Raw genomic sequence first — 22709 nt, forward strand, 5'->3', positions numbered from 1 at the left:
CGAATGTCATTCAATTTTTATCAATATACATACCATTTACCATTACAGATATAATCGACATAATGGAGGCAAATGACTCTAACTACATCCTCCTGGAACAGCTTCATATTCATAACCATCATAATCATGAATGTTTTTAACCTTTTCATTACTTGCGCTTTCAGGATCAAAAGTATGACCTAACCATTCCCCAACTAATTTCTTAGCGACTTCTATACCTATGACTCTTTGACCCAAACATAATATTTGAGCATTATTCGATTTGACTAATCTTTCTACTGAGAAAGAATCATGTGCTACGGATGCTCTGATTCCGGGGACTTTATTGGCGGATATCGCTACTCCCATTCCTGTGAAATCAAATGGGTCGGTCAGGTCAGTTCAGTACGTCTTCTCGCCACCATCAACTATCGCCTCCAACTCCTTTATTTTATATCATCTATCGCTGATGGAAGATTACAACTTGAACTCACCAGTACCACAAACCAACAACCCTCTATCAGCTTCTCCTTTAATGATTTTCCTAGCTGCATCCACAGCTACATGTGGATAAGCAGTTTTCTCAACTTTCCCTTCATCGTTCTTATTCACACCGACATCGATAACTCCCTTTACTCTTTTATCGGCCTCGAGTAACGCTTTTAAAGTAAGCTTGTAATCGTGTCCCGCGTCATCACAAGCTAAGACTATGGTGTAAGGTGGTTGAGCCACTACAGGTTCAATGAGTGTAAGTGGAGTCCAGGTGTGTAATCAGGTTCATCGAGGCGATTTGGTGATCACAGTAGAAAGAGGTATCAAGGTACTTTTGTACATTGACGACATGGACAGACAGACTTACTGATGAATTATTGATTGATGGTTTTGGAAAATATGAGATGTGTCCGAATCAGTATTATGTTGATTCGAATGGATTAAATCGATTGTTACAAGTTTGTCTTCTCTACAGCATACAACACGAACGCAGTCATCAGGTTTCTTAGATTTCAAACATGCACACTCTCCGCCGGCAACCGTATGAATCACCCATTCCCCTCCACAGAATGCCATACGTCTGTCGTATTCTAACGCCGTTACAGTGCGTTACAGTGGTACACACAGCAAGTAAAAGTGCATGATCTCTTTCGGTCCGATATTCATCATAGGGCAAAAGTCATTGTTCCGGTCACTTTCTTTGCCGGAGGAATAATTGCGGGGGCGTGTCTTGATTTGATGGTTCCTGATTTATCCCCCACCACAGGGGCAGTTTTGATCCGACGCTCGGTCCGGGACATCATGGGGCCGAATGAACGTCTTCGATTGAAGAAGGAGGAAATGAAGGTACTACTGTAGCAGGAGTAAGAGCAGCTTGACCTCGTGGTAGAGTACTCGTAGTATGTACCCGGGATGATGACAACATAGACCAGTGAAATAAGTTGATCAACTTTCTTACGAGGTGGTTCAGTATAGTCAAGTAAAAGATCATATTGACAACCTTTGTTTTCGAAATCACACACTTAAGATCAATCTTCGAAGTCACATAGTCACAATGACAGACCGACACATCTTCCCAGATCATACTACCTTAGTATTCCGATCACTGAGAGGACTTGTAGCTTCTAATCCTTACCTTAATCTCATCCCATCATTGAAAGTCGTTTATAGAGCAGATCATGATACTTCCAAAGTATCCTTGATTTGTGGTGGTGGATCAGGACATGAACCCGGAACAGTCGGTTTCGTAGGAAAAGGTTTATTGAATGCAAGTGTTGCAGGTGATGTTTTCGCCAGTCCAAGTGCAAGACAAGTCAACGCTGCCATCAAAATGGTTGGAAGTGAAAAAGGTGTTATATTGGTTATAACCAACTGTAAGTTTCCTTGACATCCTTAGTCGATGTGGGGGAGCAGACATAAACTGACTTGAGCGACATAGATACGGGTGATAATCTTCATTTCGGTTTGGCTAGATTAATGGCTCAATCTGCTGGAGTCAAGAATGTGGAACTCGTAGTTGTTGGAGATGATGTATCGGTGCCCCGATCAAGAGGAAAGTACCTAGGTAGGAGATGTCTCGCAGGTATAACCTTGGGTGAGTGAACATATGGAACACTGTGAAGGGTGTGTTCTCGCTGATCATCTTTGAATACATGCATAGTGTGCAAGATCATGGGAGCAGGATCAGAAGCGAATATGGAATTTGATCAACTTGTATCTTTGGGTAGATCTTTATCTTCCAATACAGCTTCTATAGCTGTGGCTTTAGATCATTGTCATGTTCCAGGAAGAAGTGGTGATGGTGAATGGCATATTGAAGAAGGTAGATGTGAGATTGGTTTAGGTTTGCATAACGAGACTGTGAGTCAACTCAGAATTGGAATACCCTCCAGAAGAAGAAACGCTGATATATGACAACTGGGATATACTGTATAGGGAGTATTCAATATCGCTCAACCAGGTCCAGAAGAATTGATCACCAAATTATTGGATTTATTACTTAAACAAGATGATCCAGAAAGATCATTTGTCAAATTCAAAGATGACGATGAATTGGTTTTATTAGTCAATAATATGGGTGGAATGAGTGAATTAGAAATGGGTGCTGTCGTAGATGAAGTTTTGGTTCAACTCGGTAAGTTGACCCGACCATGTCTTTCTTATATGGTGATTTGACATATATCGATGGTGGTTAAACTAATATCGACGACAATGTTGGGGTCCTAATATAGAATCAAGAAATATCAACCCAGTCCGAATTTTACAAGGTCCATTTATGGGAGCAATGAATATGCCCGGTATATCATTATCATTACTTAATTTGACTAATGTGTCAGAAGAACATTCGTTCGTTTCGACTTTGAAATTACTTGAATTATTAGATGCTCCTCACAACTCTCCTGCTTGGCCAGCTACATCCCAGAGATATCCTCTTCCTGAACAATTGAAGAATAGAAAGAGGGAAGATGCATTCACTGAAGTTGAAGAAGAGAAAGAAGAGGTTTATACTGGTGGAGCGAAATTAGTCGGTGAGTTAATTATCGGCCTAGGTCGTTTACAACGAGGATGTGGAAATCACAGTGACTGACAAAGATCTGTAATGATTCGTAGTCGATCCTAAACCGATTAGAGAAGCAATGAAGATTGCAGCTGAAAACGTATTAGCTTTAGAACCACAATTGACCAAATGGGATACGGTAAGTAAACAATCGTGAACTTGATTCCAGTTCAGCACTGATAGCGCTACTTCACTATTAGATTGTCGGTGACGGAGATTGTGGAGAGACATGTGCACTTGGAGCCAAAGGTGTACTTTCAGCTCTTGAGAATGGTTTAGGAGCAGATGGTGATCTTGTTCAATTATTCCGAATCTTAACACAAGTAATCGATGATTCAATGGGTGGAACCCTCGGAGCTATTTTCTCGATTTTCCTCGCAGGTTTAACCACGGCATTGATCAAAGCAGTTGAAGCCAATCCTGAACTAGAAGTTACACCTTTATTCTTTGGTGAGATAACCAAAGAAGCTTTGGACACTTTGCAGCAACGAACAGCAGCCAGGGTCGGTCACCGTACAGTAATGGATGCCCTAATCCCTTTCGCAGAAACATTGGCACAATCTGGTGAATTGCAAAAATCAGTTGAAGATAGTACGAAAGGAGGTGAAGGTACAGTCAAGTTAGAAGCTAAAATGGGTAGAGCAGCCTATGCAGGTACCGGTGCTGAAAGAGGTGATATGCCTCCTGACCCAGGGGCTATGGCTTTTGTGGAAGTTGTTAAAGCTTTAGGAAAGGTCTTCTCAGGTCAATAATTTCGTTTCTTGTTGGAATTTGTACCGTTGGGTTTCGATTCTTTTTCTTCCTGGTAAACAATGTTAATTGATGCACTAGCTTTTTCAATTGTACAGCTGACCGTTACGAATCAACAGAGTACCGGTATTCACTTGGTAGCCCAAAGTAGATCCGTTTATTATTTAATATGCATAGTCCGAATCTACTCTTGTTGTAATGATAATCTACGCATGATGAGTTCGTATCTATCCGGGGTTCATTTTGATTAGCTTGTCATGCAGAGGAAAGCAAGAACCGGTTGTGACAACAGCACTCACGTCAACATCGTTACAGCACTATTAGGTACTGTTCTAACTAAATTTATGCTCAAACCTCTATAAAAGCCTTTCCAGCCGTCTTGCTTCTTTATCGAAATGAAAGTATCAACTATCCCGCCTTCTTTTGGTGAATGTATGATTTTTCGGTACCATGATGGTTCTGTAGCTTCTATTCTGGGTAACGGATTAGGTAAAGGATGTGTTAATGACGGTCCTGATGCCAACACTGATGGAGGAGGTTGGTTGCCAGTTACTAATGGTGAATATAACGGTACATGTGTTTGTCCAGGTTTTGTTGGAGCAGTAGGTATAGATTGAGAATGTAACCGACTTGTATTAGAAAGCGACGTAGATGGGGATGGGGATGGGGATGGGGATGGGGTCGATGAAGATGATTTTCGGATCTGAAGTCTTGTTCGCAGGACTTCATGAGGGTAGGTGACTAATGAAGCTATCATTTTGGAGAACGCAGAACAGGCTAAGATTGTTGTGGGAGGTAATGATGAATGATCTCCGTCACCTGAATCTGAAGCAGGGAATGTTTCAGCATTGATATTTCCAAATCAGTTGTTCCTGATATCCCATTATCGGCTCCACAGTACCCCTTCCTCATAGCTCAGATACAGATTTACTCACCTGCCCATGATTTTGCCTTTTCGTACAATGGAAATTGAACCGCAACATGACTGACTCCCATCAACGAAGGTAATAAGCCTTTATAGAAAGCTCTGAATCCTTCCGTTTTGTAGATGGATCTTATAGCGCCCACTGTCGTTCGGTATCTGGACGGTGAATCTGAATCACCTGCTTGAGCCTAGACCACAAGTGTTAGCCGGATGCTTGCATGCCAGATGACAGCTGACTTGATCATTGGTCAATGAAGAAAGGCAACGCACCATAAACCTCGTCTTGACTACCCATAATGGATTTGTCATTATCGTTCCTGTAGCTCCTGCTGTCATTGCTGCGAAGATATGTACCACCGCTGTATTGCCTTTTAGCGGGCCTATGTGAATTGCAGGTGGATTAGCACAACGTTTGCTTCTCTTTTCATACTTGTCGAGCTAGTTTATGGCCTCTATTCTGGCGCCTATCCTCGTATCGACTAGCCTCCCCATGCTCCCGAGCTACTTGACTCTTCTTCCCATCATTCTCGATATCGTTGGTAAGATATCCTTGTAATCGAGGTCGCTCTTGTACTTCCAGGACACACCTCGAAGCATCCAATACTGTCTCCTGATTGAAAGCAACTCACCATTTGACAAAGTCCATCCGCCCGCTTTATCTTTTACCATATCATATACGGTAAAATATATACCCCAAGTAGGTAAATAACCAGCTAAAGTAGGACCCAAACCTCTATAAAACCCTTTCGGTCCGGCAGATCTCCATATATTCTTCATTATTTTCGATACACTCTCGTAGCCTTCCGAGCCCAACGCATGTTGCTGAGCTTGTAATCTAGTTTTTACAACATCTAATGGACATGTGGTTATTGATGCTACTAATCCAGCTCCTGCCCCAGCTGTCATGGAATGAAATTGTGGTGGTATCGTAATATGGTTATGTGGGAATAACTTTCCTGATGCTGGTGATGAAGAAGACGAGGAAGATGAAGAATGACGGGACATTGCTATTTCATTTAATCATGATCAATCAACCATTCTCAATTAACATTGGCAATGAACCTTCAGCAGATCCCGGCTCGCATATTCTGCATAGAGACGATTAGTATGCCACGTAGAAGAGAGACACTCACGAGCTGATCTATCGCCCCAGCGTCCTTAACGGATCGCCGGGCTCTCACAACCTATCGACCGCACCTTGGATGGGCTTAATCTGAAGACGTTCTCGTCTAATCTAATTCCTTATATGATCTCAACGTCTCATGTAGGACCAATGAAATGCCTTCGGAACGCGAGATGAGCACGTCTATCTTGTGTTTGACTGAGGTGAATCGATACGATTGTACGATAAGCTTGATACAAGAGACTTTGTTGATTAGTGATATCAAATGGGATAATGGGGATGAGGGAGGTATGAAGAGGAGATGCGCGAATACGAGTAATTCAGGGTGGGAGATGGGTGATTTTCCAATAAATAAGCAAGAGTAACATGCGATAATGAAATGCAACTAATTTTAGATACGCCATTACAAAAGATAGAGTGAAATCCCTTGATCGGTTTCTAATCTGTGTTACAAAAGATTTCTAATGGAATGGGCAACGTGGGGTCTCCCATCTTTGTAACATATTTATGCGCTGAAAGGTGTTTCTTGGTACCACATCACAATGCATGAATATGACTATATTACAGCAGCGTCCAAAGGTGGACAATGGAGCACATCCATCAAGGGCAACGACGTATAAATATACCATCATCTAATCAAAAGTAATCTTCTCACCTGCTCCCTCCAGAATTCCCACATTCTGCCTCTTAGCCATGGCAAGAGCTGCACCAGGTGCAGTTCTACCAGAGACTTCCCATTTCTTTCCTCTCTTATCGTTCTTCTTTTCTGGAGCAGGCACACCTTCTCCGTCATTGCCTTGTGCGGCTGGAGCTTCGCCTTCAGCATTTGTAGATTCGTAGAATCGTTTGGGTTTATCAGTCTTGGGTTTTGACCTTATACCACCGCTTCTCTTGGCCGCTTCTTCAGAGGCAAACTGAACAAAACAATCAGTACATGCATGATTGATGAGGAGAATCATCATGAACTCACCTCCACAGTTAGCCGTCTACCATTGAAATAATGGTTCTTCCTATTTGCTAAAGCGACTTTGGCATGACGTGATGACAAGAAATCTAAGAATGCGAATCTGTGAAAGGCTAGTTAGCTATGATGGTAGACTGTCGGACAGGCGATGTATCGTTGATATGATGAATAACGTACCCTTTGCATCTTCCTGTATCTTCAAAAGCACCTAATCTGACCTTTTTCAAACCACTTTTCTTTCCACCTCTTTCAGCAATCTCATCCGCACCCTCTTCTGTCTCTATACCCTCTCTTTCAACGGCATTCCCCTCGACGAGATCACGAATGGCCAATTCTGTTGCATCAAACGGTAGGTTTCCCATATACACAGAGGACGTTTCTGGTCTTCGTGATGAAGAACCCAAGTCTTCTGCTTTGGTAGATAGTGGTTTAGGTGTTCGAGCATTCGGCGTAGGAGCGTGATCGTCACCTACGACAGGGATCAGCCTTTATGTGGATATCAATAAGAGTATCATACTTACCCTTCTTGATCAACAGTTTCCTTCCTTCAAAGAACTTTTCACTCAAGCCAACAGCCAGAGCTTGTAGTTCAGGTGAACGGAAATCGACATAAGCAAATCTAAGGAAAGCATTTCCATGATCAGTAACACGGTAATGTAAATAAATTTGAAAGAAAAAGATGAGACTAACCCTTTATTTTGCGCAAAACCATCTCTTGCGTTTTTCTTTGGCATATTTATCCTTGTTATGGATCCTTTACCAACTCCACCTGATTCAGTGATACCATTTTCGAAAAAATCAGTTAAACTTTCAACCGTAGTTTTGAAAGCTAAATTTCCGATCCAGATTGAATTTTGCCTTTTAGTTCCTACACCATTGACGATCTTCCCATCATCTTCTCCATCACCTTTTTCTGCACCGTCAGCACCTTTCAACTTTTCTTGCTCCTCCAAATATGATTTGGTAGCTTTATAAGGTTTTTCATATTCTTTCTTTTTCGGTTGATCAATTTCTTCTCCTCTTTTGATTTTTTTACGTTGTGCTCTTAGTTCGGCTTTTGATAGAGGCGCAGGTAAAGCTACGTTGATCTCTAATTCTTCCCCCTCAGCTACGATTGGCCTCTTCCTCTTCTTGGAAGATTCAGCTTGGTCTTCGCCGTCAACCTCTTGGTTGACACTGGAAGGATCTTCAGCTAAATCCTGTTTAGCTAATTTAGCTGCCTTTCGAGCATCTCTGGCTGCTTGCTGTTCGGGAGTTCGACCAGATTTGACCTTGACCATCTTGCTTTCTGCCCCTTCTTCGGACATGTTTGATAGATTGCTGTCGTGGTGTTCTGCAGATTGCATTGTCGAATGAAGTATCGAATATCCATTGAACATATGTGCAAAACAGACCTCGAGCAAAAGTGGACGTTGGAAATCTTTGGATAAAATGAGAATAAATATTGAATGAAAAATATTCAACAGTACCACATAATTCATCCTTTCACCCTCCACTTGGTTATTTGGTTATTCTTTTGAGTGACAGCAACATTCGTTCTCTCTTCCTTGTTCAGAATCACCCATTCTAGCATAGACAATCTTATCAAGCGAGCAGACGCAGACAAGATGGTGAGCTTGATCGAAGCGACTACCTGTCTGAGTTCCCATTCTCAAAGCTGACACTCATGTCACAGGCCGCCAATATATCCCTTCAATCTTCCTCCGTCCGAGATGTCACCAAGATGGAACGTATTGGTAGGTGATTTCAGCTTTGATGCATTTGACATAATGCTTCAAGTTGACCCTACTGGGACATGGTCAGGTGCCCACTCTCATATTCATGGTCTGGGCCTCGACTCCAACCTCGAGCCCCGAGCGAACTCACAAGGAATGATAGGTCAAGGTAAAGCAAGAAAAGCTGCTGGTGTCATATTGAAAATGGTGCAAGAAGGTAGAATAGCAGGTAGAGCTATATTAATGGCTGGTCCTCCAAGTACAGGAAAGACTGCTCTAGCAATGGGTACGCCTTCTACTGTAGGCGTGATTTACAGAAATGCTAACTCTTGAAAACGATCAGGTATGACTCAAACTTTAGGATCAGATGTACCATTTGTCATGTTGACTGCATCTGAAGTATTTTCATTGGAGGTGAGTTGTGCTAAGAGATCACACCACTCAACTACACGAGCTAAAAAGATTTCGTAGATGTCAAAAACTGAATCATTGACTCAAGCTTTCCGACGTGCGATTGGAGTGAGAATAAAGGAAGAGACTGAATTGATTGAAGGTGAAGTAGTGGAAATCCAAGTTGACAGAAGTGTTACCGGGGTGAGCAGGCTGTTTTCTCCTTCGTGATATCGTGCATGGCTTAAGAAAATCATGCGTAATAGGCAACGAAGACAGGTCGATTGACACTGAAAACGACGGATATGGAGACTGTATATGATTTAGGATCTAAAATGATTGATCAATTGCAGAAAGAGAAGGTTTTGGCGGGCGATGTTGTCAGTATAGACAAGGCTTCAGGAAGAATATCGAAACTGGGTAGAAGTTTCGGTAGAGCAAAAGATTACGATGCCATGGGAGCAGACGTGAGTCGAGGTATCATTTATAGTGAACGTATCCCTTGGAAGGATGAGCTAACCGCTTGCTGTTGTATAGACTCGATTCGTCGCATGTCCAGACGGCGAACTTCAAAATAGAAAGGAAGTCGTTCACACCGTATCTTTACATGAGATTGACGTTATCAACTCTCGTACACAGGGTTTCTTAGCTTTGTTTGCTGGTGATACTGGAGAGATCAAGCCTGAGTTAAGAGATCAGATCAACACCAAAGTAGCGGAATGGAGGGAAGAGGGTAAAGCCGAAATTGTTCCAGGTGTAAGTCTTCCTCCTAGATCACGCAAAAGTCACGTCGCTGATACGACGTTTGATATAGGTCTTATTCATAGATGAAGTGCACATGCTAGATATAGAATGTTTCTCTTTCTTAAATAGAGCAATGGAGAACGAGTTAGCACCTTTAGTAGTCATGGCATCAAATAGGGGTATAACAAGGATAAGAGGTACAAAATACAAATCACCTCATGGTATTCCGGTAGATTTATTGGACAGAATGTTGATCATCTCAACAAAGAAATATGACGAAGATGAGATCAGAGAGATTGTTAAGATAAGGTGAGCATGATTCGCTCAATTGATGTGATCCTCTCGCTGATAGTATGACCTGTCACGTAGAGCTGAAGAAGAAGATGTAAAACTCTCCATTGAATCTTTGGATCTTCTAGCTACAATGGGTATTCAGACTTCATTACGTTATTCGCTCAATTTGATCGCTCCTTCTCACCTTATAGCGCAAAGAAGAAAATCACCTCAAGTGGATGTAGAAGATGTTAGATTAGCATACAAGTATTTCTGTGACGTTGAAAGATCTGCTCAGTACGCAAAGGAAACCACTGGAATGATGTTCGGTGAAACTGAAGAAATCGGTTCGAATGGAATGCAAGTTGATCAATAGAGTATATGAAACCCACTCATGTATATCATAATTATGATTTTGTTTCCTGTACCGATTTACATAAAAGCTACAAGTAACATCTGATTATTCACAGTCAAGAGATTTACCCTATCGATCACGTCGCCTGTCCCTATCTCTATCATATCTGTCCCTTCTATCCTTATCGTCTCTTCTATCCCGGTCATCTCTATCCCTTCGATCGTAACTACCATTTCTATCTCTGTCGCCGTCATACCTTTCCCTTCTCTCTCTCTCCTTGGCTTTCCTCCTAGCTCTCTCCTCATCCGTTTCATAATCTCTTTCCCTTTCTCTAGCTTTCCTCCTAGCTCGTTCTTCGTCAGTCTCGTATCTTTTACTTTCTCTAATATCATCATCATCCCTCCTTCGCTTACTGTCGCTCTCTGGGCTTGTCCTTCTGCTACTTCCATTGGGTGTACTGACACCAGAAGAAGAACCTTCTTTTTCCTTCTTGATCAATATTTCACCTAAATTATACTTCATACTGTCTCGTTTAGTGGTTTTAGGTTTTTTGGAACTTGATGAACTACCATTTCTACTTGGCGATAAAGGTTTCTCCAAGGCAGTGGCACCTAGACCCAATAGAGCAGGACGTAATTTTGGTTCGTGAATTTTGGTTCCTTCTTTTGAACTTGGATTCCAGCCCATTCCTCTAGCCATTGCTTCTCCAAATGCTGAAACTGGTATAGCTGCGTAATCTTCTGCCGTTGACTGTGTACCAATGTTGTCAGCGATACTTCTTCGCTTATTATCGGATTCACTTACTTCCTCCGGTAGTTCATCTATATCCCTTTTGAAAGCTTCTTCTTCGGTCAAATTGTTGGACGATATGACCAACTCCCTCTGTAATCTTTCTTCTTCAGTTTCTGTTTTCACATCTCCTGTCAAAATAGCTTGTAGAGCTTGTTCTTCCAATGTTAAAGGTTCTTTCTTGACAGAGGGCGCTTCTTCTTCCTCTTTTACTGAGATGTCGGTTGGTGCTTCTTCTACGTGTTCAATCTTCACTGTTGAGTACCCATCATTATAATCTATGTTATCCAATTTACGAAGACCAGAACGTTGAGGACCGTCACCAGTCCGTTCGTGTGTTTCGACAGTTTCTTTTGAGTCTTTGGTCTCAGGTCGATAGGATGGTGCTTTCCGTGATGAAGAGGAGGCTGTGGCTGCATTTCTCCAATCTTTATTTGGCAAAGCTGGAATAACCAGAGGTCCAGCGGGTTTTTCGCCTCTGCCATTCCAAACACAAATCAGCTGAGGTTCCCGGTCTATAGGTGGAACAGAGGTAGACATGACATACCCTAACACTCTGCCATTTCCGAAACCTTCGATCTTCTCATCCCTCGGTCTACTTGAATGCCTTCCGCTTGAATGAAAATCTTCATCTTCATCTTCTGATTCATGACCATTCTCGAACAGCCGCCTTGAAGGTGGACCAACCTTATTTCTGAAAGACCCTCCGTTGCCCAAGGGTGAAGGTCTATATGGAGCCGAGGAAGGCGGCCTGACAGTAAATGAGATCGGCTGGGACATTTTTAGCCAGCTGCCCTTTTCGATGTGATGGGTGTCGTAGGATAAAGAATGGACAGGGGTAGAATGGTGCAAGTGGAATATATACGATGTTTTAGGTGGCGAGAGTGGGACAAGCAAAGTTGTCTGTGACACAGCGTGGTGCTCACGTGGAGGGAGTTTACTTCTCTTTACGTAAGGCTGATTCTGCTCAAAGTACTGGGACACCTGAATGACGCTAGCAAGCAGTCTGGAAGAGGATGATTGAATTCATGTTCAATTCCTTTCATAGCTATATCCCACTCATCTCGTCTTGACATATTCACAGCTGCCTGAGAATTATTAGAGCACAATGACAGCTGTCGCCGCCCCTATTCCTCCTCCCTTCTTCTCGCCTTATCTAGACGATCAGTCGAACAAAATCAACTCAAAACCTGTACCATGGGAGGTGAGCGATTTCGCTTTAACGGATATGGACGTATACTGATTTTATTCATGATGATAGGGCTATCAACGAGCTAAATTACTCTCCGCCGATGAATTATCATTATTAAAATCAATCAACAAGCTTGTAGGTCTCTGTCTAAACGATACACGATTGTTATGTTGCTAACGTAGGTCTCAGCCTCAAGGACAAAGATCAACTGTGTTCGCTACGCAAGGTCCACAATATGCTAAATTATATATCGATCTTTTGAGGAAACTTCAAAGAGTAGATACAGTGCAGGCAGTACTGGTCTCCATAAGCGATATGCTCTCAGATTCATCCACCATACATCTATACCATGATTTGAATTCTCCTGTGAATCCGGAAGATCCTTATGGTCCTTTGTTGAAATGTCTATCTATGGAAGAAGAATTCGCTGTTCTAGGTTCTCTGAGGATACTAGCTTTGCTGATTGCGTGAGCTTATATTCTCGCGCTTCGTCCAAGAGATCATAGCTCATGGGTATTGACTAATTAGGACCGATCCAAAACCTTTTCCCCAAACGCTTATTCCTACGCTTCTCGTTTCACTTCAAGGGCTGTTGAATGGAAGCAGATTACCTTTATGGGAAGTCGCTGCCCAAGTCCTTGGCGCTGTATTGGGTAGGAAACAATTCAGACAAGCCGTGTGGCAAGAAGAGAATTGCATTTCTGGGTACGTGTGCAACCTTTAGCCATTATATCATGATCCACAATTGATAGCTATAAAACGTAGTCTCATCAAGTCGCTCAAATCTAATCCTAATCCTCAAGCACAATATTGGGCAATATGCTGTCTTTGGCAATTGTCATTCGAACAAGTAGCTGCGGAAGGATTGGATAAGAAATATGACATAGTAGCTGTATTGACTAATGTCGCAAAGGCAGCTGTAAAAGAAAAGGTAACGAGAGTTGTGGTTGCAACTTTACGAGTGAGTTGAACTGCCGATGGCGCCAATAGTATCCAACATGTAGCTGACATGTCGGCACTCAGAACCTTCTCGCTATCGCACCCTCGCACAATCTACCATCAATGTTCACATCCAAGCTTTTACCTTTCGTGGTATCTCTACAATCGCGAAAATGGTCCGACGAAGAGATTGTAGAAGATCTCGAGTATCTCAACGGGGAACTCAAAACTCGCTTCGAAGGTTTAAGGTAAGCACACATGCGTACGCAGGTAGTCTGGCTTGTATGGGTCCTGACGCTTTCAAAACAGCACATATGACGAATACATCTCAGAGCTTGAGTCTGGCCATTTAGTCTGGTCACCAGCTCATGAGACCGAAGATTTCTGGAAGGAGAACGGTATGCGAATTGGTCAAGAATCAGATGGAAAAGCTATCAGGTAAGTCTTCGCCCCTCTAACAAACGCTATTTTGGCTTACGCGTGTATTACCTTCAGACGACTGGTGGAACTCGTAACTACCTCCAAAGACCCATTGGTGCTTGCTGTCGCAGTGCACGATATAGGCCAATTCGTCAAATGGGGTGGTGATAAATCCAAGAGGTGAGTCAATGCCCGGAATGCTGCTGCGCTCTTGCATTTGGACACCCCTTATTCCTCCCTCTCTCTGCCTGTCCGTAGCTGTGACTTCTTCCTAGCCTTCCCCTTCCCCTTCCCCTTCCCCTTCCCCTTCCCCCCTTCCCCCCTTCCCCTTCCTCGTCCCCCTTCTCTTCCGCTTTCTGCACCATTTCTCCGTCCTTCTCGCTCTCCACCACTACTGCTGTCCACCTCCCGACCCTCTACCCTGTTGCCCTTACGCCCGACTTTGATGCCTCTTGCTTATTAGGCCTCAGCCTTTTCAATCTACTGCTTGACCCTTCTGCGCGGTGAATCTTCCTACCATCAAATGAATTTCCGACTGACTATCACCTTCGTGTAGAACCATCGATAACTTCAACGGCAAGACCAAAGTGATGGAACTTATGGGACACGAAAATGCCGATGTCAGATATCAAGCCTTGATGACCGTACAAAGATTGATGTCCCAGCACTGGACAAAGTAAGCTACTCAAATAGCTGAAGGCAAGATATGTTGGGCAAGAGAGTTGTACGCATGTATAGATTTGTGGCTTTTGCCTCCTTTGCGTTCCCGCTGCAAGCACGTACCTGATCATGGAGCGTTGTGTTACAAACAGTAAAGACCATTTCAGTATCCTTCACTACAGACAGTACATGAAACTATCAGAGGCATACTACCTAATCGAGCGATAAACCTTCGAGCGCGGTAACGGGCGGGCCAAGGTGGTGGCTATGATAGCAGCATAGCGATATGACAGTCACTCCCCGGTAATCTCTCGCATTGCTAGATGTTCCTGACATCAAAGCTACCGAGCATTGCTATTCTACAGCTGCATCATTTCGCAAGTCAGACAGTATAGCAAAGTTACTTCTCATGACCCCACACCACTAGGCCATAAACCCTTATTGTTTTCTTGTTCATCACAACTGTCATAGTCCAAAAACCAAGCCCCAGGACTGGATCTTCACAATCATCTGTGTGATTCCATGTTCCATTTCATCCAGCTACCTAGAGATGTCTGCACCTTGTTGTCATGCTGCTGTTGGTCACATGGTCTACCTCAGCTTCTGTGTCGCTCTGTTCTGTTCTGAGGTTCACAAATACCATTTGTCAGTCAATACTGTCTTGCCACATCAGTGTGGCACTCAAGCTCATAACACAACTCTGGAATCGACCTCTATCCCGGAGGGCACAACCTGAAAACATCAGATTTATACGGTACGTACATGGTCGAGCAGTTATTTTACCCATGACGCTAGCAGCTTGCAAGATCAGGGCGAGTTGAATTGTCCAGCCAACCTCGGAATCTCCGAACTGATCATAGGGTCAGGTCGAGTCTTCAAACCGTGTGCTAGCAGATACGAAAGACAGGCTAAAGCATGACGGAATAATTCGCTGAATCCTTTCATAAATAGCAGTTCAATAACGGACTAAACAACAAAAATAAGGAATGCTAATATTACATTCTTTAGTGGATCATTCATTCCGCTTACTATCTCATACTCTGTCAGCTCAAGGATCACGCTCGAAGGCGTGCTGATGGTTACTCTATCGACAAATGAATGAAAATGCACAAAACATAGTAACCTTGAGGATTTTGACCAACAAAATCGCCGCTCTGGATCGTAACCTGCAGAATGTCACATTGTTCGATTTCCGAAGGGAAAATACGAAGGCTTTTCTTCAGTAAAACTGAGCGGTGTGCCGCCATTGATCAGAAGTGATGATGTGAACGCGGACTCAGGCAGACAGGTAGAGACGTTATCAGAAACAGGGTCAACACAGGATTCGAGCCCGAACAGGATATTGCCTGAGACCGAATAACGCTTACCATGTCGATGCACAGCGGTTGTAGCTTGAGCATGGGCCAGCGTCGACAGTTATTGGAGAAAGTCCTCAAAACTCTTCTGTATTGCCGATTTATGTCGCCACAGCAGGATCACAGGTACTGAATATGAACGGACATGCACCATAATGCGAAGTTCAAGGAACCAACTTTCCTATCCATCCCTTCGTGTCGTCCGACGTATGTTTTAAGATGGTCCTAACCATATCTTTTAGCGGAGCCTTTGATCTCCAATGTTCCGACTCATGATTGCTGCTGAAATTCAGTCTTGGTTTCCAGTTTGAGGCGGGCACTGTTTGTCACTAGCCAAATGATTACCTTATCAACGCTGTACCGTCTATGTATCGATCCCGAGGCGAGTGACGGAAGCTCAGGATGTCAGAAACAGAGAAGAATGGTTTCTATCGATGGGCACATGTACGTTGTTGAAAACTCGCCAACCTTAATTCTTCTGCGAGTATAAGCGTATGCCCGTGCTTAATATATCATGGCTTTAAAGTTGCCGTCAGCCTTCTTACGGGTTCCCAAGACAGAGACCAAAATAGTGAGTCTGCTCGAGTTCACGTGAGTAAATGACGACTTCCCGATCGTGAAAACCGAGTCAACAGAAAGCGCGTGGCCTAGCGCAAGGTCAATAAATTACAAGCAATGCTGATGGCCCACTGGATATTGCCATTTGCCTCTTAGCTAGCTACTTTGAATCACTAGCTCGGTCGGCACAAATCGTCACAAATTTGGTAACATTCTATGTTACGATTTCTCACATAGGAACGTACACCATGAGAGCCCCTAATCGATGCTCGCGCCTGCTTGTTTTCAGAAAGCATCGAAACAAGGCAGAGATTTTATACACGTTTGTCTGGTGTGGAATGGCGACATTACGTAAATCTTGCAGCGATCGATCGGCCACTCAGCGGAAATACACCACTGTGCAGTAATGCCGACCAAACTAGGCACATATAAGCATAGATAATACTTTTATGCTTTTTGCACATTCACTTTCTCATACACGATCTCGCTAACACAATGACATGAATCTGTCATATCGAATCAACATCAGTTCCGACTCTCAACTTCGTCTGCGAAAGGACGTCATGGTGGGCAATATCGAAGAACACCTGAGATGATAATCACCTCCCGCTCTCAATGACGATTTTGGAGGCTGATTCAGCTGATACAAAGCAGATGAGAATACGCTTGAAGAGTATGATAGAAGTTCGAAAGAGATCGACAAGGTGCCATCGCTTGACCAAGCAATTCCACCTGGATTATTATCAGATATCGGTGCTGCATATGCCAATTCTAGATTCGACTGGGATGATATGTGTCACCAAGACAAAAAGGTTGGACCAGCAATTGAAGATAAACCTTTTGCCGCTGCCGTGGATGCAGTTTCAAATCGGCAGTTGATCGAAGGGAAATGCATAGTGGTCACCCACCTCTAAAGCAATTCGTCGGTGATGTAGATGGCCCTTGGGCGTACAATGCCGGCAGAGCATTGACGACTCAACGCAAATCTTTATCCATTCTCCATCCCGAAGTCCCCTTAAAAGGACATTTGTCACGCAAACTGGTTCGACAACACTTTGGACCAATCATCGATGTTTTTTTATCAAGCCTGCTCAATCCATTCTTGAGTATCGCAGTATCACATACATCTCAATACCTTCAACAGATCCGTCCTCTAATTATACGCACATGATCCAGTCTCAATTGTCACTTGGTCTGGGTGCAAAATGGTTTCAAGTCCGTATGGCAAGATACAGTCAAAATTACATACAAAGAAATCAACTCGTAGAAGATTCTGGATCAAGTTGGGGAACGCGGAATTGCTATGGATCCCATGAAGATCATTTATCTTTATGCCGGATCATCCAAGTACGACCCCGAGTTAAGCTTACCACGTCAACACCTGTTCTTCACCATTCTTCTGAATTTATTCTCTCAATGTCCATCACCAGGGCATTCATTTCCCATGAACATCCCCGATACCCATAGTACGACAAATACGCAAGATTCTAGAGCCACGAAGCGACAAAGAACAGCCCCCAGTTCCAACAAACTCCACTAAATCGTTTGTTCACCGGCAAGTTGCTCAACAAGTTCCAGTCAGCTGGAAGTCTGTCCGTCCTTCCAAGCCCAAATTCAATCTCAGTGACGGTACCCATAAAGAGCTCTCAGATGGATATGCCAGCTTTATGTTGGAATACGACACCAAGGTCATGATTCCACTTCGAAGCTTATTCATGTTCGACATCATCCGTCGAGCTCATCGGAGTTTAGGTCCAGGCAAGCTTCCGTTAACGTCGATCCAACCAGTGGCACCTCGTTCAATCATTGTGGACGTGTCATTAGCCGAGCGGCAGCAACATGAAGATCAAATGACGAGGTACAACACCAGTGATTCCAACTTTCACACCACTAGTTTACGTTTATGAAGGGATCCAAATGCTGTTATCTACGGTACCTGGAAATATACGCACGAAACCCCTGGCGTTTACAAGGTTCTGATTCAGCGGATTTCCCAGATTTTGCTTGAGGATGCTAATAAATCAGACTCTGAAAGGAGGAAAATTCTGGTGTCGTACAAGTGGAAGATGTCATCTGCTTTCTTGGCGCTCTACATAGAAAGGATGGGTGTTTATGTGTCGATTATGGACGCCGATCAAACTCCAGAAGAAAAGGAGGCAAAATTGGCGCAGTTCCAGATGGATCAAGACCGTCCCGCTCAGGTTATGGAAGATCCCAGCGAGGAAGGTTTTGTTCGTGAATATCCGCCTTTCAAGGCCGGATCCACAACGGAGAGACACGGTGCAAGAGTCATGCTGGTCTCCAGTGTTATCAACGCTGGATTGACTTGTCATAGAGCATCCATTTTGTTCATTGTGGACCCTATCTGTAACTACTCTGTTATCTTGCAATTCTGCGGGCGAATCAATAGAATTGGACAATTTTTCTTATGTCAAGGATTCAGTTGAGGAAAATCTACTTCGAGCTGCCAACCTCAAGCGCGATGCTGCTGAATCTTCCCTCCTTGGGACTCGTTCAGTCAAAGACTTACAATATAACCAAAATGCGGAGCCTGATAAGGATGCTTCTTCATCATCTACAATTCCATCCCCTCAAAAGCGTGACACCACTGAGAAGGACAAGACACAACGAAGAAGAAAAGTAGAACAGTTTTTGGTTCTTCCCTTTTTCAGCTCTGGTTCATGTACGTTTTCAACTGCTCAAGAGGAAGAGGATAAAAGTTCTTCCAAATCTACTCCCTCGGATCCAGGACAGGCTCCCTCTCAGAAACGCCCAATTTAAGAGGACCAACAAGGTCCAAAGACAAAGAAATCCAAGAAAGGTAAGTCTCAGCCTGAAAAGGCCAATTCGACAATCTCTCCTACTTCTAAGAGCATCGTCAACGACGATACCGGCGCTTCATCCTCCACGCCCAGTGCAGCAGCCCTTCCTGCGCCTTTCAACGGTACGAAGGGTGATTCCAGTAACGTCGTCGCAACGTCCAACGAAAAGGAGGAATCTTCTGCGAGAAAACTCGACACAGGGAAGTCCAAAGTAGTTGATCCAGTACCAGCAGCTGCTTCGTCTTCATTGGCTCTTTCCGTACCGATTTCTAGAGAACTGCCATTCAAACTACCACTCAAACTACCACTGCGTCCATCTGCTTGACAAGGTGATATCCCATCCGACACTCTATCCCTCGTACACGGTACTAAATCCGGAAAACAAATGAAGAAAGCCAAATCTGTCCCTTCTACTGGTGATGCCGACCAACAAGTGAACAAGCAGTCCGTAAAGCAGATACCTTTCGCTTCGTCTTCGAAACTTCCGACATCTCGAGCATAGAAGAGGAAAAGGAACTCCTTCAGTTGCCAGACCTCAGTCTGATGTATCCGCAACGACTTCATCTGTTGCCAAAATGGCAGACACTGAGGCTGAGAACCCCCTGGAACCAGTGGATCTACACAATAACAACAACTGTGATCGTTGACATGACAACTGTAGTTGGACAGGAGGCGTTGTCTGACGTGGACTACTGCATTCTCGACCTAAAAATAGCCTTGCTCAGGCAACAGCAAGGTATGATGACGATTCACCTATTGACCTTATTGAAGCAGGTCAGAAAGATTTGACAAGTTACCTTGATTAAATCGGCTGTGAAGGGAAACCCTATGAGCGTATTTTTCCTTGTAGAATAACTCCTCTTGATGGAATTGGCTTTTATATGGTATCCTGATAATAGAACAAGCTATGCTACAGATTTAGGAACCTTTGGTATAATAGACTAAATAGAGCAGTGACAATATCAAGACAAAGTCCAGGCCCATTCAGTTGGGCATGATGGCCAACACAATTGAATGGAGTGCAAATTGTGCTATCATTGCGAGCGTCCTTTCGAGAGTCGGGCAGCTAAGATTACCTGATACTCCATTACAAGACGTACATGGGCTGGAAGCTCCGAGGAATCTGCTCAGATTGTTCATGCTTTATGAGCGTAGCTGTGCAGAAAATCGTGGGGGCGTAGACGTACCACTCTCCAAGAGCCACATCTCATGATGTAAGGTTGATTCACTATCTCGATCAGTCACTACAATGGAGACCGGCACACAATGTATTAGACTTCATGACAACGGCTCAGAACATCTCTCGCAAGCCTATATAATCGGAAGCATTCCGCATTCAACGGAAATTCCTATTGTTCCCTGGTTATAGCGGCCGATTACCCCAAGCCATTGGGATAGGAGCATAGGGAAAAATGAAATGTCATCCAGGACGTACATACAATAGCAGCGAACCGAACGCTACACACTACTAAAATCAGCTGTGGATATGTATCGACTGTTTTCCTGTCAGATTGTTAGTAAAGTATGAAGACGGCTACCTCAGCAAGGTGCATCAACTGGCTCTGCCTTGACAGATGAGGACCAACGGGTAAATACGGTACAGTCTGGTTCTGCTGTAGGACTAGCAGTGCAATTGTGGTCGACAACAATTCACTTCGACAGGATATGTAGGCATTCGTCGAGATAGCCATCGGTCTCTCCCCTCTCCCTCAATGTCACCATAATGTCAGTACTGCATCTCGAGATAAGAATTGAGAGTCATCAATGGCCTGTGAATTCCTGACAAAGCTCTGTTTGTAAAGATCGCTGCATCCGTAGTCGGCTATACAAAAATTATGCTTTCCCTGCAGAACCCAAAAGTTTGAAAAACCTGTCACAGACCTTTGCGAAAGCCTCAATAGCTTCTTCTTCGGAATCTGGGAAAGGCTTCGATGCCAAACCCTTTGAGAGGGTCTCACAATATGGGTCTCGTGCCCACGAGTTGATGTTGAACTAAAGATTGGCAAGTCAGATATCTCGTAGTCGGATGAATGAAGCGGGGAAAGCATACCTTGGAAACACCACTCTCGACAAGATCTCGCCATAGTTGGTCGGGAAGTTCATCGGTACCATGAGCACATACATAAGGTATTCTTCCCTTGAATCGTTTTTGTAAATCTTTCAAGCTATAATAATACAACATGAGCGAGACGAAGTGGGAAGTTTCGCTCCATAACTTACATCTCTAATCGGTATTTGGGTCCTCCAATGAACTTATAACTTCCGTGAAGGTTCTGCAAATGGATCAGCCAGAATCACGAGATCACCTTCTGATACACTTACACCGTAGGATGGAGCCAAAATATGAGCACCAGTCCTGGAAAGAACAGTCAGTACCTGTCAACGCTTCCTGAGAGAATGCGCACTCACTCCTCCATGAAGTGCTCGGCATTTTCAGGATCTGTCAACATTCCACCTGTAATTTCTCTCAGTCCAGCTTCTCCACCTTCCAGTCGACCTAATTCAACCTCTGTAGCAACTCCCTGTGAGTTCACTTCGTCAGCAGGAAATACTATCTTGCCCTCACAATTGGACTCACAGCAGCAACACATCTTTTGATGTAGGGTACAGCAATTGCAATGTTCTCTTCCTCGGTATCGGCATGACTGGCGTCCACCATAATACTGTCGAACTTGATACCTTTTTCAGCAAGACCGATGGATAGCTCAAGATGCTCGGGATCGGTAGCATGGTCAAGATGCACGGAGATGGGTACTGAGGCATTATGCGCTCTGAGGAGCAATATCAGCTTCATAATGACGAATGGTATCGAAGATGACTTACAAAGTCAAACAGTATTGGAGGAAAGGTCCACCGCCAGCTGCCAACGTGATAGGAAACAGCTGGAGGATAGCAGGAGAATTGCTTCGCTCAGCCGCTCTGACAAGACCTTTGGCCATACCAGCATCGTAGCTATGCGTTCACGCAGCATTAGTAGTTGCGGTACAAACACCTGGATGTCCAGAACTCACCATGTCTGCGCGACTACACCATAGCCTCCTGCTTCGGCTTTGGCTAGGATGTCTAGTGTACGGTTGTTGCTGAGACTCATAGTGATTCAGTGTTTTGAGGCTTATTGTAGTAAACTTGGAGTGATATGGTCTTGAATCAATTTTCCAGAAAGATATGTGACTGATAGTTTGCATGGTATTTCTTCCCGCTTGCCGTCGTAATGTGACGATTGGACGTCAAGAAGTGGAGGAATCAAACACATGACCGGCCAACGGTAACCGGACCGACTGACATATCACATCAGGGATCAAAGGACGAAAAAGGAGTCTGGGTCAGGAAGTGGCGGTAGATTCTACAGTTGTTACCAGTATCGTCTATTCTTCTCAATTTCGGCTACCAGATCACCTTCGCTCCTTTTGGAAATTTCTCCTGCGGTAATTCTTATTTTGGCTCATAAAGCCGAAGAACCATGGGACCGAAGCGTTTAAAATCATCCCGGAAGTATGAATTGCAATACATGAAAGACCAACAATCATCGACCCCATCGACCCGGTTGTTAGGTTGCAGATATCCTCTCTTCCACCATAGCACACGAGGGCCTTGACAACAGTTGCTTCGCCACCAGGTGTTTACCCCAGCGCTGGCCCCGTACAACCCACATTTCCGGGGCAATATCTTCTGAATTATTCGGCCGGGGCGGATTGGGTCGGAGCATA

The 22709-nt window shown here is 43.9% G+C and overlaps 10 protein-coding genes across 10 annotated transcripts; 4 read left to right on the forward strand and 6 right to left on the reverse strand.

Annotated features, from left to right (window-relative positions):
• Positions 1–78: 78 nt before the first annotated feature.
• On the reverse strand, positions 79–813 carry IL334_007728 (ribose 5-phosphate isomerase; the record flags this gene model as incomplete). Its single annotated transcript, XM_062939418.1, has 3 exons — positions 79–350; positions 474–710; positions 804–813. The coding sequence occupies 3 exons, from the start codon at positions 811–813 to the stop codon at positions 79–81; spliced, it is 519 nt and encodes a 172-aa protein (XP_062795469.1).
• Positions 814–1525: 712 nt separating this feature from the next.
• On the forward strand, positions 1526–3780 carry IL334_007729 (dihydroxyacetone kinase; the record flags this gene model as incomplete). Its single annotated transcript, XM_062939419.1, has 7 exons — positions 1526–1844; positions 1910–2065; positions 2132–2331; positions 2407–2605; positions 2703–2999; positions 3082–3167; positions 3229–3780. The coding sequence occupies 7 exons, from the start codon at positions 1526–1528 to the stop codon at positions 3778–3780; spliced, it is 1809 nt and encodes a 602-aa protein (XP_062795470.1).
• A 182-nt stretch (positions 3781–3962) lies between these two features.
• IL334_007730 (uncharacterized protein) lies at positions 3963–5708 on the reverse strand (the record flags this gene model as incomplete). The annotated part of the gene is made up of 5 exons (XM_062939420.1): positions 3963–4005; positions 4078–4603; positions 4714–4891; positions 4974–5083; positions 5333–5708. The coding sequence occupies 5 exons, from the start codon at positions 5706–5708 to the stop codon at positions 3963–3965; spliced, it is 1233 nt and encodes a 410-aa protein (XP_062795471.1).
• Positions 5709–6458: 750 nt separating this feature from the next.
• IL334_007731 (uncharacterized protein) lies at positions 6459–8097 on the reverse strand (the record flags this gene model as incomplete). Its single annotated transcript, XM_062939421.1, has 5 exons — positions 6459–6740; positions 6797–6893; positions 6968–7259; positions 7312–7409; positions 7481–8097. 5 exons carry the CDS (start codon positions 8095–8097, stop codon positions 6459–6461), a joined length of 1386 nt encoding a protein of 461 aa, XP_062795472.1.
• A 359-nt stretch (positions 8098–8456) lies between these two features.
• Positions 8457–10288, forward strand: IL334_007732 (RuvB-like helicase 2; the record flags this gene model as incomplete). The annotated part of the gene is made up of 8 exons (XM_062939422.1): positions 8457–8526; positions 8594–8791; positions 8849–8919; positions 8977–9099; positions 9162–9362; positions 9433–9651; positions 9710–9948; positions 10009–10288. The coding sequence occupies 8 exons, from the start codon at positions 8457–8459 to the stop codon at positions 10286–10288; spliced, it is 1401 nt and encodes a 466-aa protein (XP_062795473.1).
• Positions 10289–10396: 108 nt separating this feature from the next.
• IL334_007733 (uncharacterized protein) lies at positions 10397–11836 on the reverse strand (the record flags this gene model as incomplete). The annotated part of the gene is made up of 3 exons (XM_062939423.1): positions 10397–11017; positions 11072–11534; positions 11604–11836. 3 exons carry the CDS (start codon positions 11834–11836, stop codon positions 10397–10399), a joined length of 1317 nt encoding a protein of 438 aa, XP_062795474.1.
• A 328-nt stretch (positions 11837–12164) lies between these two features.
• IL334_007734 (uncharacterized protein) lies at positions 12165–14287 on the forward strand (the record flags this gene model as incomplete). The annotated part of the gene is made up of 9 exons (XM_062939424.1): positions 12165–12260; positions 12318–12383; positions 12438–12715; positions 12777–12953; positions 13014–13209; positions 13272–13435; positions 13497–13625; positions 13683–13787; positions 14164–14287. 9 exons carry the CDS (start codon positions 12165–12167, stop codon positions 14285–14287), a joined length of 1335 nt encoding a protein of 444 aa, XP_062795475.1.
• A 3995-nt stretch (positions 14288–18282) lies between these two features.
• On the forward strand, positions 18283–18961 carry IL334_007735 (uncharacterized protein; the record flags this gene model as incomplete). Its single annotated transcript, XM_062939425.1, has 2 exons — positions 18283–18547; positions 18624–18961. 2 exons carry the CDS (start codon positions 18283–18285, stop codon positions 18959–18961), a joined length of 603 nt encoding a protein of 200 aa, XP_062795476.1.
• A 47-nt stretch (positions 18962–19008) lies between these two features.
• On the reverse strand, positions 19009–19566 carry IL334_007736 (uncharacterized protein; the record flags this gene model as incomplete). Its single annotated transcript, XM_062939426.1, has 1 exon — positions 19009–19566. One exon carries the CDS (start codon positions 19564–19566, stop codon positions 19009–19011), a length of 558 nt encoding a protein of 185 aa, XP_062795477.1.
• Positions 19567–20835: 1269 nt separating this feature from the next.
• On the reverse strand, positions 20836–22093 carry IL334_007737 (uncharacterized protein; the record flags this gene model as incomplete). Its single annotated transcript, XM_062939427.1, has 8 exons — positions 20836–20994; positions 21053–21167; positions 21223–21275; positions 21325–21358; positions 21412–21524; positions 21581–21773; positions 21826–21954; positions 22014–22093. The coding sequence occupies 8 exons, from the start codon at positions 22091–22093 to the stop codon at positions 20836–20838; spliced, it is 876 nt and encodes a 291-aa protein (XP_062795478.1).
• Between the last annotated feature and the right edge of the window lie 616 nt (positions 22094–22709).

This window comes from Kwoniella shivajii, chromosome 11, assembly GCF_035658355.1.
Source record: "Kwoniella shivajii chromosome 11, complete sequence".
Taxonomy (NCBI): Eukaryota; Fungi; Basidiomycota; class Tremellomycetes; order Tremellales; family Cryptococcaceae; genus Kwoniella; species Kwoniella shivajii.